Here is a 16,146-nt window from a genome sequence, read left to right on the forward strand (position 1 = left end):
CAGTTCGAGAGAGCCTCTTCTTTACTGGCTCAAGCTTCAGTGAATTATGATCCTGACACCTTTGCAGAAGCTTCAGGCCATCCAGATTGGGAAGCAGCTATGAATGAAGAATATCATTCATTATTGGCAAATGATACATGGGATCTTGTTCCTCTACCAAAGGGACGAAAACTTGTTAGATGCAAATGGGTTTACAGAACCAAGTATGGACCAGATGGGAAAGTTGATAAACATAAAGCTCGTCTTGTTGCTAAGGGTTTTTCACAAGTTGAAGGCAACTACACTGAAACCTTCTCCCCTGTTGCCAAAATGAACTCTATCCGCCTTGTTCTTTCCCTTGCTACTTCTTTCAAATGGGAAGTCCATCAGATGGATGTTAAATCCGCCTTCTTGCATGGGGACTTGCATGAAGAAATATATATGGAACAACCTATTGGCTTTATACAAACAGACTCCAACCTTGTATGTCGGCTTAAGAAATCCCTTTATGGTCTCAAGCAAGCTCCTCGAGCTTGGTATGCCAAAATGGATAACTTTCTTTTAGAATCTGGCTTCTCTAGGTGTCATTCTGACAATACTGTCTACACCAAGAAAGTGGGCAAGTCTCTTATCATTCTTGTTCTTTATGTTGATGATCTTATCCTGATTGGTAGTGATCCCAACCTTATAAACCATGTGAAGTCTAGCCTTAAAAGGAAGTTTGAAATGACAGACTTAGGACACTTACATTATTTTCTCGGTCTTCAAGTCTTGCAATCCAAGGAAGGTATTTCCCTTTCTCAGTCCAAGTATGCCTGTGATATTCTACGCCACTTTCACATGGAAGACTGTAAGCCAGCCCCTTCTCCCTTTCATTCTGGAGTCAAACTTTCAGTCACTTGTACTTCTCCTGAAGTTGATGCTACCTTATACCGTCAACTTGTAGGAAAACTTTTGTATCTAACCCATACTCGTCCTGACCTTTCCTTTGTCGTTGGCCTTGTTGCTCGGTTTATGCAAAACCCACATGAAAGTCATTGGAAAGCAACTAAAAGAATACTTCGTTATGTTCGATGTACAGTTCACTTTGGGATTCATTACAGTGCCGACGCAGCTCCTCTATTGGTTGGTTTCACTAATTCCGATTGGGCTGGTGACCCTGATGATCGGAAGTCTACTGCAGGTTATGTGTTCACTCTTGATTCAGGACCTATTACATGGGCTTGCAAGAAACAAGGTGCCATTTCTCTTTCTTCAGCAGAAGCAGAATATCGTGGTGCCGTAGAAGCTAGTAAGGAAGCCTTGTGGCTTCATCAGATCCTGTCAGAGTTTGACTTTCAGCAGCAGCATCTGACTACACTTTGGTGTGATAATCAAAGTGCCATTCAGCTATGAAAAGATCCAATCCAACATCAGCGCAGCAAACACATTGAACTGCACATGCACTTCATCAGAAAGCTCATTCACGACCATGTTCTTGAAGTGCAATATTGTTCAACAGATGATCAAGTTGCAGACATCTTTACAAAGGCTCTCACAGAGGCGAAGTTCACTAAACTTCGATTTATGGTTGGAGTTCAGGAAGTTGTCACTAAGGGGGGATAGGCTCTAGTGCCTCCTTCCTTCTCCTATTGTGTCATATTTGTAAATCCTTCAATCCTATCCCAAGTTGTTCTTAAGGGGGGATGTTAGGATATTCCAACACATAGGAAATAGTTAAGTACAACTTGGTCTAGTATAGAGTTAGGTAAAGTGTGTTTCTTTACTATGTACATTTTGTAACTTACAATCCGACGGTCATGATATGTAGTGATCCGACGGTTCATTCTCTCCTCGGTATTACCGACACTTGATCCGTGGCTTAACACCCGATTGGTCCATGATCTCTATTTAAAGAGCATGGAGGGTCATTTGTAGGGTAATCCGTCTATGAAAGAAGCATATGTAAATTTTCATTCTTTTATTAATAAATTTCCTGAAGTGGCCGCGTTGGCTCAGGCCGTGGACTATTTCCCTCTTTGAGGGTTTTAACCACGTCAAAATACTGGTGTATTGATCTGTGATCTGTTTGTGAGCGGTGTCCATTGGTGTTCTGTCTGAGGAACTTACCCTGTAAATTCCTACATTGGATGCCCAAAACAATATTAAAAATGATCATATCATTTCAATGGCAATTATCAAGAGGACCTTCCACAAAATATCAAGATGATTTATGATTTCAAGTGCTTTTAGTGAGTGAGCTTACTAAATTTGAAATAGGAATTCTTATAGCACATAAACTCACAAAAACACAATGTTAGCCACTTTCACCATATAAATGCTATGAACAAGTAACAACAAGACATAGAGATAGGAAGACACTTATGTGTGAAAATAAATTAATCTACACATCAGAAATCCTACTGCAATCACTGGTTTATCATCTCCTACTTGTTATTCCATTCAACAAGTTATTTAATTTATAAATAGTGATGAAAAACACTACTGTAGATTACACCGACATACAAATCATAAACTGAAAATATATGAGACAAGCACACAAGGGACACTGTTATTTTCGGACAACAAGTCCCAGAAAAACCCAATGCAGGAAAACCGATGTAGCAAATAAAGGGTTTGTATTATTAGGCAAGCAGAATCTGAGTACAAGTTTCCTCTCACACCCGCTAACCTTTCAGAGAAATATCAGCAGCAAGAAATACATACGAGGGTTTACCTCGTTCTCCAATTCACAACTAATCCACTAAGTGGCCTGACTCGAGCAAACACTATGAAATCCAAGCGCAATCACTGCTTGGGCCAGTGTCTTGCCTCTAGGAGACTACGTCACCCCTTCTGCTGGATCGATTTGTTGGAGGAACACTGTTGTTCAGCCCTCCCGGCTTAGAACCTCGCTTCTCCGGCAAAATCTCGAACTTCTGACGAATATCCTGCACTGCCACTGCAAGAGACCCTCTTGGCCTGTGTGAGCCCCTTCCTGAGCTGCATAGGCCTCTATGCTGCCTCTCTGATGCTATTGTTGCCTCTCTGCCTGCAACTCTTTGGCTCGGAACTCCCTTCTGATCCAAATCTCTGCTTCTGCCCCTCTCACTGCAACTCAAATGACTTGTTCGATTTTCTGAGTAGACCACACCCCAAAAAAATCGAACTGAAAGATCAACTTGGTGTATCTCCAACTGACCCTCAAGCCTCCTCTTATACTTTTCCTGTTGATGAATCAATAGCTAAGATTAAGTCCCTAATCAACAACTAAGATTAAAACAGACTTGATTCTCATCTCTTAGAAGCTTCTCACCTATACTTTTATTAATACCCATTAATATTTTTATTTCCTAAGTTTAGACTTAGGAACCCATTAAAAATATTAATTATTTTAATAACTCACAATCCGAGCGAACTTTCTCCAAACGATTTTTGGGTCTTGGAGATCTTATGTATTCTAGCCCCTCCACAAAATTTCGGAGCTAGAGCAAATCCGATGCTACCCCAAAATCAACACTCCCTCTTAGCGAGGAATGTGCTCAAGCAATACTTCAACTAGAAGCATCACATTGATCCACAGCATCGGTCCTTTGTGTTTCTGATGCTTGCCCTGTTGCCCTTCATCCACTGCATCGTTGCACCCTGTACTACCAGTAGCCCATGACACTGCCACTGCCACTACTGCATCTGTACTATAGCTCCCTCTCAAAAACGTTGCATCATGCTGCCCATAGCACTGCCACTACTATCTGTTGCATTGCAACTCAGTTGCTGAGAAGTAAGCAACTGAAGAGCCACCCAAAAAGCTGACATGATGGTCAGTCTGGATTCCTCATGATGTTGAAGCTACCTTTGTTGCTAATCTATGCTAAACCTCTGTTGCTACTACGGCGCTGCAATTTGCTCTGTGCCTCCCGCACTGCTGCAACCTCCACTGCGTTGCTTCAAACACTGGCACTCTAGCTCTACCACTATTGCTCCATCATCCCTCGCACCGACTCCCATCATTCTGCTACTGCCGTTAAGGGCTCCTGTAGTTGTATGTGATCCAAGAGTTTGGGCACCTCAAGGATCTTGCCCCTTTCATGTAGTCCTCCCGACTACAACTCTATGTCGCCCCATCTCTTCTCCAGAGGTGCATGAGCACTCATGGCACAATCCTCATCATCATCTTCCTTATCAGCTTTCACTGGAGCAACATTCGAGTCAGACTTCTCTTCCTTGCCCTTCTTCTATTAAAATTTGGGTACCAGAGGACAAGTGGTTCCATAAGGCTTTGATCTTTAGCCTAGGGAAAAGTGTCGAAATTTATTTGTACTCTTCTCCTAAAATGACTTTATAAGTGGTAAAGTCAATTTAATTTAAAAGTGACTTTATAAGTGGTAAAGTTACATTCTAATTTAAAGGTGACTTTATTAAAGTCAATGAAGAATTAGAAAGTGAAAAAGTGACTATGGAAATAAAAGGCTAAATGGGTCTTTATTTAAGTGGGTGAGTTAAAAAATAGAAAGTGAGAATTAAATGCACAATTATTCTCATCGCTAGATCTAAATGAATCTCAGCCATTAGATCTTAGGGTAACCCAAAATGTCATTTAGAGAGTAAAAGGAGAAGAGGAAAAAAAAGATCAATTCAGTCTTTCATGAACATTTGAGAGAAAGAGAAGAGAGAGCAAGGAGAAAATTTATGAGCAGTGAGGAAGTGAAGGAGAGCAGCAAGAACACATCTCAGCAAATCTAGGCAGCAGCATTTATTGGCACGCATCCCAAGGCAAAATTGTACAGTAGGAGAAAGGCACAAAAATCGAGGAAGAGGGACAATAGCAAGGTCACGAATTTAGAAGCAGGTTTTGGATACGATTTTCAAGGCAATCATACTGCTGAAATATGTACGGTCCGTACAGTCTGTACAGGAGGTTCTGGGCACGATTTTCGAGGCAGTTCGTACATCATTTAATGTTGTTTTATTGCTAGAAAAAATTATGTTTTGGCAGTTTGCTGATTGGCACGATTTTCGAGGTGGAGTTCAAGCACGGAAATCGAGATAAGTTGTAATTTGTGGTTGCTGGAATTTTTATTGTGTATTTCAGTTTCTTTGTAAAAGCATTTTCAGAAATAAAGAAGAGCTCTCAAACTGGTTTTCCCCAAGAGTTGTAGGGGGGTTTTTCCAGGGTCACATTGACCAAAAATCACTGTGTTATTTTCTGTGTCACTGTCATAATTTTGTTTAATTTATTTCTGCAATTTCAGCAACTGTAAAATCTCTAAATTTGTGTTTTTAGAAAATATTGTCATTTCCATATTTTAAAATATTTATCATCTGGATTTAAAACTAAATGCATGGAGTGATAAGGAAAACTGATAATCGAAGTGGGGGTTGAAATTCTTCATCTTTCGAGGGCACTGAGTGGCGAAATGTCCCAGTTCCCCAGACCTAAAGCATCTGAATTTGGTCATGTCTTTCATTATCCTCTTCTACTGCCCTGGCTGTCCCGATGATGCGAGAGTTGCATCCTCCTTGACTCTGACTGCTTTACCGCTAGTTCCTGCCTTGGTTAACCGCCTGATCTCTTTCTGTCAAAGAGCTACCCACATCTCCTCCCAACTGGGGAGAGAAGCCCTGCCCAAGATACTCTGGACAAAGGTCTCCCAGTCTTCAGTGACTGCATTCAGGGCAGTCCTGACCATGAACTTAGGATCTAGTGTAGACCCCACGGAAGTCAGCTAGTCTCGAATCCCTTGCAACCTGAGAAGGAAGGGATCAATTTCTTCTCCCTTCTGCATCTGATACTGTCTCAACTGGTTCTCAAGCAACATCTTTCGTTGGATGGAAGTTTCCTCATACAAGGTGGTCAAGGCCTCCCACATTTCCCTTGTTGTTTCCTTTTCAGCAATATGTGGGATCATATGATCCTTGACCCCGTCCAAGATCATGCACTTCACCTTCGCTTGAGCCTCCTTATATTTCTTGAGAGGATCAGCATCGACTGGTATAGCCACCACTTTCAAGGCATAATCCTTGATGCAATTTTTGTCCAAGACTGTCAGGATCTTGGCCTTCCAGATGACAAAGTTGGATGCTCCATCCAATCTGTCCTGATCTCTCAGTCCATTGACTGCCATCTCTGCTCAAACAAGTGTAGAGCAGGTTCTCTTCTCCCTCTCTTAACGCTACCCCAGCAAGACTCGGATCTCGATTTCTTTGGCGCTAAAAATCCTCCAAGGAACAAGTTCTTTCCAGACTCCCTCTGAGTCTTGATTCCGTTCACGGAAATCCTCCCACCAAATGTCTAATCACTCCTCTCCAATCCTCCTTCGTTGTTGCTCAACAACTCAGATCTAGATTTCTTTGGCAAGAAATCTGCTAAGGTAGTGACTCCCTCTACCTCGGCTTTGTGTTCTCAAACATTGTTCTGCACCAACAGCAATAGCATCCCACCAGCACCATAGATCGAATCTGCACTGCTTCTCCTACCCCGGCAACTAACTGACCTAAGCCTCTCAGGCTCTACGCTGGCCCAGAGAGCTGATGCAATCACTGCGTGAGCTCCTCTAGGGTATTGTGTCACCCTCCACTTGCTTAGAATGCTGATGCAGGCACTGCATGAGCCTCTGCGTCACTCCTCTGGCTCTGCATCACTCCTTCAGCTGCTCCTCTGGCTCTGAAACAACGTTGTCACTCGGGACAACTGCTTCTCTGTAGCAGTTTCGCCAGATTTCCAGGTTGATGGCTTTAGTGTCCTATCTGCAATGCTCTTATACCATGTGAAAATTTCTGAATCTACATATCAGAAATTCTACTGCAATCACTGGTTTATCATCTCCTACTTGTTATTACATTCAACAAGTTATTTAATTTATAAACAGTGATGAAAAACACTACTACAGACTATACTGACATATAGATCATAAACTGAAAATATGTGAGACAAACACACAAGAGACACCGTTATTTTTGGACAACACATCCCCGGAAAAACCCAATGTAGGAAAATCGGTGCAGTAGATAGAGGGTTTGTATTATTAAGTAAGCAAGATCTGAGTACAACAGGTTTCCTCTCACACCCGCTAACCTTTCAGAGAAATATTGGTAGCAAGAAATACATACGAGGGTTTACCTCATTCTCCAAGTCACAATTGATCCACTGAATGGCATGACTCCAACAAACATTGTGAAATCCCAGCACAATCACTGCTTGGGCCAGCATCTTGCCTCTAGGAGACTGCGTCACCCCTTCTACTAGATCGATTTGCTGCAGGAAGACTGTTGTTCAACCCTCCTGACTTAAAACCTCACTTCTCCGGCAAAATCTCAAACTTGTGACGAATATCCTACACTACAGATGCAAGAGACCCTCTTGGCCTGCGTCAACAATGTGTGAGCCCCTTCTTGGGCTCCTTAGGCCTCTGCGCTACCTCTCTGATGCTATTGTTGCCTCTATGCCCAGTACTCTTTGGCTCAGAACTCCTTTCCAATCCAAATCTCTGCTTCTGCCCCTCTCACTGCAACTCAGATCACTTGTTCAATTTTCTCAACAAACCACACCCCATAAAAAGCGAACTGACTAATCAACTTGGTGTATCTCCAACTGACCCTCAAGCCTCCCCTTATACTTTTCCTGTTGATGAATCAACGGTCGAGATTAAGTCCCTAATCAACGGCTAAGATTGAAACAGACTTGATCATCATCTCTTAGAAGCTTCTCACCCGTACTTTTATTAATACCCATTAATATTTTTATTTTCCTAAGTTTAAACTTAGAAACCCATTTAAAATATTAATTATTTTAGTAACTCACAATCCAAGCGGAATTTCTCCAAATGATTTATGGGTCTTGGAGATCTTATGTATTCTAGCCCCTCCACAAAATTTCGGAGCTAGAGCACATCCAATGCTACCCCAAAATCAACATTATGCACTTTATGTTTCAATGATCTGTTTAAGAGCACCAAGTGACTAATATGACAGCAGTAAGAGACCTATGACAGCAGCAAGTAATTATCAAATTTCAATTCTATATGCTTGTCCAATGTTATAAGAAGTAACCCAATTGCCAAACAAACTTAGCTAATTGGAAAATTAGATGAATTAGCCATTTTCAAATGTATTTTTCAGAGATATTTCAGATCTAATCTATTTATTACAGCAGTAAATAAACCACATATCAGCAAGCAGATGAGGCTCAAAATATGCCAAAATTGCCTAAAAATAGGAAAATTCACCGAAAACTGAAAATTTCAAGTTTTTTACCTTCTTTAAGTTTGTGATTCAGAAATTTTAGAATTGATATTTTCAGTTATGCAGTAAATTCCAGCAAGCAAATTTCTAGATCTAGACTAGATAACCAATGCCCAAGTGGCCAAAATTTAGGAAAAATTAAATTTTGCAATTTTGAGTTATTTTGACCAATTTAAATGTGATATTAGGGCTATTATATCATTGTTATCATTGTTGTAATAAAACAAAGGCAAAACGAGGGTTTAGAGAGCAAACCCTAGGCCTAAAGCCTTGAAAATGAACTTGCCCAAGTTGCCCAATGTTTTGGGACGAAGTCTCCTGAAAATCAAACTTTTGAAGCCCAAAAACATGCAAAACCAATCCAGAAATTTTCAGGGATGAATTTAGGGCAAACTAGGGCTAAGGAGGGCCAACGCTAGGTTTAATAGGGCTAGCATTGAAGGAAAAGGAGGTTGAGAAGGCAGATCAAGGGTCAAAGATGACAAGAGGAGATCGAGAAAGGCCAATGCTGGGGGGAGAAGGCCTCAAAGGGCTATACATGGGGTTATAGGGCAATTTAGGACCACGGCTAGCCCAATGGGCAGTTGTTTAGGGAAATGGAGGGGTGCAAAGGCTCCTTAAGCCCGCAGCTAGGCCAATTAAGGCCTTAAAACCAGAATGCAAGGGTTTGAAGGGAGGGTCAAGGCTCTTAGAGGCTATGACCTACCTCTAAGAGGCCGAAAAGGCTAACACAGAGGCAGAAAAGGCTGATGCAGGGGCCTTAGAGGCTAGCGTTGGGCTAGAGGAGGTTGGATCCGGATTTGGGAGGCCCAAAAAATGAAGCCCTTGCTTCAGAATAAAATATAAACTTACTTCCTTCAAACTTTGACAAAATAAGTGCAACAAGAAGCATTAAATGTAATCCCAATGGACATCATATATTCAACAATTGCTTCAACTACCTCCTCACTACATCACACACTATGCATTTCCATCAGATTTTAGTTCTGAAAGATTTGTTCCCTAAAGTAAAAATCCCCTACATACTCAATAGACTAAGAGAAATGATACCCTTAAGTATAAACTCCTCCAATTCATTTAATTGGAGTTTATATTTACGGGTTTTGAAAGTTAATATTCACATTAGACAATGTCCCTCAGTATGATCAAGTTTTTTTTTTTGTAGCCAAGATTCCTCCTAGCCTTTGGTATTTATATAGTTGTAATGTTACGTCATATAAATAGGTTATAGAATCAGGGACCATAGATGCCCTACTTCATGATCTTGCTCATATCACCTCCCAATTCATTGCCCTAGCAAAAGGAATCATGTTCTCCAAGAAACAAGCCATTCAAGAGAGATTAGTTTGACTGGTATAAAACTAGTTGATTATCATTCACAATAACATAATGTAGGAAGGACACCAAATGGAGAATGTCATATATTGATTAAATTTTGCTTCTTAAAATGAAATGACAGAAAGAACTATATATCAGCAATTGTGATGTGAATAATTTATCTTTATCATTTGCAAACCTCACATAAAGATGGGATACAACAAATATTAAAGAAAATAAAGCAATTGAAGGTTCTACCACATACAAGCTACCACTAGTGGTAATGTGATTGCATATGTCAAAACATTTGATGAACTGGAAAAAAAAAATGCCGATCATTAGGCTTCCACAAAATGGAGTATATATAGACAAACTAGTTGCTGCAAACTCACCTCAACCAACCCCTTCGTTTAAGCTGAAAAATGTTATCTACTAAGTTCAGCAAAGGAACGCTTAGTTTTGGTGGTGTCCACTGAAATCACGCCAACATATAAAAGTTATGATATGATGGAAGATTAAAAAAAAAATAGCACTATAATATTTGCTTCTAGGCATTGATATTAATCATATTATCTACAATATACATTATCTATTCTACATGCTAGAGATTAACAAAAACCCTCATCCATTCATCTTATTTAGAATCATTAATCATAAAAGTATTTGACTCAAACAACTAATGCTTCTAGCCATTATTTCATTTTTTATATCATGTAAATTTCTATAAAAATAAATTCATGTTACCAAATGAACTCAATTTTGTTAGCAAATCATACAAAGATAAATAATAGAAAACCACACCACTAAACCCGTATTGTATAAAAAGCATTATGAGGGGAATTAAAAAAGATCATCAACAGTGGCAAGGATTTAATATTGTCAAAGAATAGCATCCCAGAAAGCTTTAACTTAATCATATAGAGGAGGATTTAGAGATTTGATGATGTTTCCTCGAAGCTTGTCTACAAAACAACTAATAAACAGCTCAAAACATCAGCATACACTAGCTATATAAATGTTGGTTTTCAACAAAGTCAAAGATACTTGATCCTTGACGATCAATAACGCTTTATGGAGTGACTTTCTTGAATCCCTCCCTTATTGTTTTCAGATTTTCTATTACTATTTTGAGATTTCATCAATAAAAGGAAACAGCTGACTTAACTTCACAATTTTTGTGAAAGCAACGAGGAGAGCAAGTGATGGTAGTGCAGCAAAGGAGATCCACACAAGGGTTATGGACACAATCACTACAGATATAAACAAGCAAGTCAAGCAATGTTTGGCAACCACACGTGGTGTAGGTGCATAGATTCGTATGGAGGCAAAAAAAGTGAGCAACAATGTGGCCCTACAAATGAGAATCGTGAGTATAACTAACCATAAAAATTCTAACCAACCACAAAAGGGTTTGTTGGGGCATTTCAGTGAGGAAGGGATAAGTTGTGAATGAAAGCGCTTAAGGTTTCACTGGATAGATAATGTTTATCAAAGACTAAGTCAATCTCCAGACCACTATCCTCCAAAATCCATTGCCCTCAATTTCTTTGATAGTGATGGCTCTGCGCAAGCTACACCCATTAATTAAATGCTAAATTCATAGGCACAATCGTTATCAGTTTGCAGATGCCCAAGGATTAGTGCCTGCCCCTTCCATCAATGGGGAATGTGGTCGCAATGGAGGAACAACATGTGTTGGGTCTAAGGATTCTGAGAATATGATGCATTCATGTCCAATTGCTAAGCCTTTGTGTATAAAGGGTGATAACCTCACCATGGATGGTCTAGGGATCATCTCTTTGCATCAAGATTCTGCCTCGACAATTGTGAGAGTGGAGTTGGGAGATGACAAGCTCATTTCCTTGAAGAAGTCAATGTAGTTTGTTGCCACCCAAACCTACACCATAAGTGGTAAAACCTTAAAACACAAGGGGTTGTCCATTGTCACCACTACAACACCCTCTCTCACCTTATACCTTTGGCATAAGTGTAATATCCCTAAAATAGGATCACAAAAGCTATGCAATAGAAGATTGATATCACACCAATCTACACCAACATGTTGTTGTGAACCAACTCTTTGAAAATGATAAAAAATGAATGGGTAACAATCCACATCAAGGGGAAACCTTCTTTTACAATGAATCCAATACACATGACATGATGCCTATACGAATGAATCTCCTTTATTATAAATAGGAGATAAAGTGACATGATGTAACCTACCACTAGGCTGACCAAACCATGGCCTTAAAATAGGATCCCTAGGCCTTAACATAGCCCCCCTCTTTTAAAACAACTTTGCCCTTAAAGCTTGTAATTGAGTGTTACTTCACAAACTACTCATTTTCCCATGTAGCTTCTTCTAGAGGCAAGTTCTTCTAAAAGTGTGTAGCAACACAAGGGAATCAGAGTGTTCCTTAGCTCTTCTTCTTCGTAATCGTCGTCATGCTACAAGGCTTGTCCAAACCATGAATGAAGTTCCAAAGTATTCTTTGTTGATTTTGGGTAGCTTCAGATGTGCTCTAGCCATGAAAATTGGAGGAGAGGCTAAAGAACATGAGATCTCCAAGACCCAAAAATGGTTTGGGCAGATTCTACCCGGTTAAGGAGATATTAAAATAATTAATATTTTTAATGGAGTTTCTAAGTCTAAACTTAGGAAAAATAAAATATTAATGGGTATTAATATAAAATTCGGTTAGAAGGTTCCAAATGACATGGATCAAGCCAAATCTAATCTTAGTCATTGATTAGAGATGTAATCTCGGCCATTGAAGAACCAACAAGAAAAGTACAAGAGGAGGCTTGAGGGTCAGTTGGAGAGCACACCAGAGTGATCAGTCATTCGATTTTCTAGAGCAGGGTTTGCTAAGAAAAGTCGAACCAGAGATCAGTTGCAGCGAGGGGCAGTGAGTACAAGACAGAGAGGTAGAGATAGTGCCGAGAGACCAGCGCAGAAGCAGAGAGAGGCAGACATTGAGCCAAAGGGAGCCACGTAGAGGCAAGAAGGGACTGCGCAGAGGCCAGAAGGCCCTGCGTCATCCATGCAAAGGATAGAGGAGTGATGCAAAGGGCCGTAGATGCTGCACAAAGCCTCAGAGGGCTGACACAGTGAGTTTCAGGCTGACGCTGAGCTTCAGTTGTGCTGGAGAGGGTTTCGTGGGGCAGATTTTTTGAATAATTGCTCTCGAATAGAGAGGTATTACTGCCGAATTATTTTCTTTGTCGAGTGAGCCGGTTTGGCACCCAGTTGTACTCAGATAGACTGCATAATAAAATAACCCTCATAATTGCTGCACCAGTTTTCCCAAGTTGGGTTTTTCCAGGGACGAGTTGTCCAAAAATAACAATGTCACTTGTATGTTTTCTATTTCTTTCAGTTGTTGATCTGTAGATGGTTGAGACTGTATTGTGTTTATTTCGATATTTATATGTTTACATAACTTGTTCGTAATTAACAAGTAGGAGAAATAAACCAGAGAATACAAATAAAATTTCTAACGAGTAATACTTAGAAATTTCAACATGGTATCAGAGCGTGGTTGCAGATCACAGGAGAGCTGAAGGCACTAGATAAAGCAGAGCATTTGCAGCGGAAACAGCTGTCCCGAGTGACAGAAGTTGTTCCTAGCAAAAAGCAGCAGAGAAGGGTTGACGCAGAGGGACTACGTCACCAATTCGGGCCAGAGAGAGGTCAACGCAAAGGCTGAGGAGGGCAGAAAAGGGCTCACGAAGAGCCACATAGAGACCAGGAGAGTTGACGCAGTTGCTTTGGGAAGCATTTCAGCCAGTGTTGGGATTGCGCAGAGCCTAGAGGCTCAATCCTTAGGTTGTTGGGGCTTAGGAAGTTGTGGCAGTTTGCGAGGAGTGAAGCTGGTGGGGAGTTGTTGCTGCCGAGTCAGAACAATAACTAACAGGCAAAAACCAAGGTAGAGGGAGTCGTAATCGAGGCGGAATTTGAGCCAAGGAATCCGGATCAGTGTTGCAGGTGCATAGGAGATCAGAGAGGTGAGACTCGACGATTGGCAAGCGGATTTCCAGGAGGGAAATCGAAACTCAGAGGGAGTCTAGCAGAGAACTTCCAGACGGGAAGTAGAGACTCAGAAGGAGTCGAAGAGGGAACTTCCAGAGGGAAGTAGAGAGACTCGGAGGAGTCGAAAGAAAGAGCAGAGAGATGGCCATGAATGGACTGAAGGATCAGGACAAGATGGACAGGGCGTCCAACTTTGTGGTCTGGAAGGCCAGGATCCTGTCCATTCTAGATAGACATCGCATCAAGGCATTCGCCTTAAGAACAGTGGCTATCCCAATTGACCCAACTAACAATGAAAAGTACGAGGAGACAATGGCCAAGGCAAAATGCATCATCCTTGATGAGGTCAAGGATCATGTGGTCCAACATATTGTCGAGAAGGAGATGACAAAGGAAATGTGGGACGCCTTGAAGAAGTTGTACCAGCATACTTTCATGAAGAGAAAGACGTTACTTGAGAATCAGTTGCGATCATACCAGATGCAGAAGGGGGAGCAGATAGATCACTTCCTTGGTAGATTGAAAGAGGTCCAGGACCAACTGACTTCTATAGGGGCCACGTCGAATCAAGAGTTGATGGTGAGGACCGCCCTAAACGCAGTCTCCGAGGAGTGGGAGACATTCGTCCAGATCATTCTAGGCAGGGTGAATCTTCCAAATTGGTAAGAATTGTGGGCGGCTCTTCACCAAGAAGAGATCAAACAATTGTCCAAGACGGGAAGTGGCAGCAAAGGAGTCTGGATCAAGAAGGAAGAGGAAGAGGATGCGGCTCTTGCATCTGTGGGGAAGCAGGAGAAGAGGAAGGAAAAGGACCTCTCCAAGGTTAAGTGCTTCAACCATGGAGAACTAGGGCATTATGCGAACCAATGTCCGAGGAAGAAGAATAAGGGAGAGGCGTCTAACTCCAAGGCAACACTAGCGAAGGCGGAAAAGGATTTAGAGCAGGATGACGATTGTGCCATGATTTCTCATGTACAGGTGGGGAGACATCGAGTTGTAGTCAGGAGGACTACAGGCGATGAGGGGCAGGATCCTTGAGGTACCCAAACTCTTGGATCAGATCCTTGCTACGGGATCCTCGAAGTGAGAAGTAGCAAGATTGGCAGATGTGGGTAGAAACAGAGGTAGATGAAGCGACAGAGAGCGCTACAGTGCAGTAGTCCTGGGCAGCGCAGAGCTAGCAGGTTGCAGCAGTGCGAGAGGCACAGAGGAGGTTGCAATGGTGCAAGATGGCACAGAGAGGTTTGCAGTAGTGCTAGAGGCAACGAGTTGTTGCAACAACGCAAAGGCAGTAGAGGGATCACTTGATAGCAGAAGAGACAGCTTCAGCATCGGGAGTGTTTCTAACCTGACAGGGATGTTAGTTGTTCGTTGGATCAGCTACTAATTCTCAGTAACTGAGTTGCAGTGCAGTGGCGGATGCAGCATGATGAGAGGGGGTTGCAGTGCAGATGCAGTGTTGGGAGAGAGGACCAACAGCAGCACGGATGCAAAGGGCGCTGTCGTACAGATGCAGCAGTGGCAATGGCAGGGCCATGGGCAATATTACAAGATGCAACAGTGCAGAGGATGTTGGGCGGGGAGGCGTAGCATCAGCACAGGTACTGGTGTCGTATAATTAGAGTGATGCTCAATGTGGAGTATTACTAGAGCACAGTCCTCGCTAAGAGGGAGTATTGATTTGGGGTAGCATCGAATGTGCTCTAGCCATGAAAATTGGTGGAGATGCTAAAATACATGAGATCTCCAAAACCCAGAAATGGTTTGGGCAGATTTTACCTGATTAAGGAGATATTAAAATAATTATTATTTTTAATATAGTTCCTAAGTCTAAACTTAGGAAAAATAAAATATTAATGGGTATTAATATAAAACTGGGTTAAAAGGTTCCAAATGACATGGATCAAGCCAAATCTAATCTTAGCCAGTGATTAGAGATGTAATCTCAGTCGTTGCAGGACCAATAGGAAAAGTACAAGAGGAGGCTTACGGGTCAATTGGAGAACATAACAGAGTGATCAGTGATTCGATTTTCTAGAGCAGGGTTTGCTAAGAAAAGTCGAATCAGTGATCAGTGACAGCGAGGGCCAGTGAGTACGAGACAGAGAGGCAGAGATAGTGTCGAGAGACTAACGCAGAAACAGAGAGAGGCAGACAATGAGCCAGAGGGAGCCATGCAGAGGCAAGAAGGGACTGCGCAGAGGCCAGAAGGGCATGCATCATCCACGCAGAGGCAAGAAGGGACTACGCAGAGGCCAGAAGGGTTGGCGTTGAGCTTCAGTTGTGCTGGAGAGGGTTTCGTGGGGCAAATTTTCTGAATATCTGCTTCTGAATAGAGAGGTATTACTGTCAGATTATTTTCTTTATTGGGTGAGTTGTACTCAAATAGACTGCATAATAAAATAACCCTCCGAATTGCTACACCGATTTTCCCAAGTTGGGTTTTTCCGAGGACGAGTTGTCCAAAAATAACGATGTCACTTGTGTGTTTGTTATTTCTTTCAGTTGTTGACCTGTAGATGGTTGAGATTGTATTGTGTTTATTTTGATATTTATATGTTTAAATAACTTGTTCGTAATTAATAAGTAGGAGA

The 16,146-nt window shown here is 41.6% G+C and overlaps 1 protein-coding gene across 3 annotated transcripts in view; it reads right to left on the reverse strand.

Annotated features, from left to right (window-relative positions):
- LOC149257051 (phox domain-containing protein) overlaps positions 1 to 16,146 on the reverse strand; it is a 341,576-nt gene that overhangs the window by 128,926 nt on the left and 196,504 nt on the right. For all 3 annotated transcript variants that reach the window (XR_016256601.1, XM_089413556.1, XM_089413555.1), the window contains one exon: positions 9,909 to 9,988. Coding sequence is in view for 2 of the 3 variants with exons in the window: in XM_089413556.1 (XP_089269682.1) it covers positions 9,909 to 9,988 (80 nt within the window). In the remaining variant the exon portion in view is untranslated. The remainder of the gene's footprint in view (positions 1 to 9,908; positions 9,989 to 16,146) is intronic.

Source organism: Pinus tabuliformis, chromosome 6 (genome assembly GCF_031772625.1).
Source record: "Pinus tabuliformis cultivar Carrire ecotype Pingquan chromosome 6, CPIR1, whole genome shotgun sequence".
Taxonomy (NCBI): Eukaryota; Viridiplantae; Streptophyta; class Pinopsida; order Pinales; family Pinaceae; genus Pinus; species Pinus tabuliformis.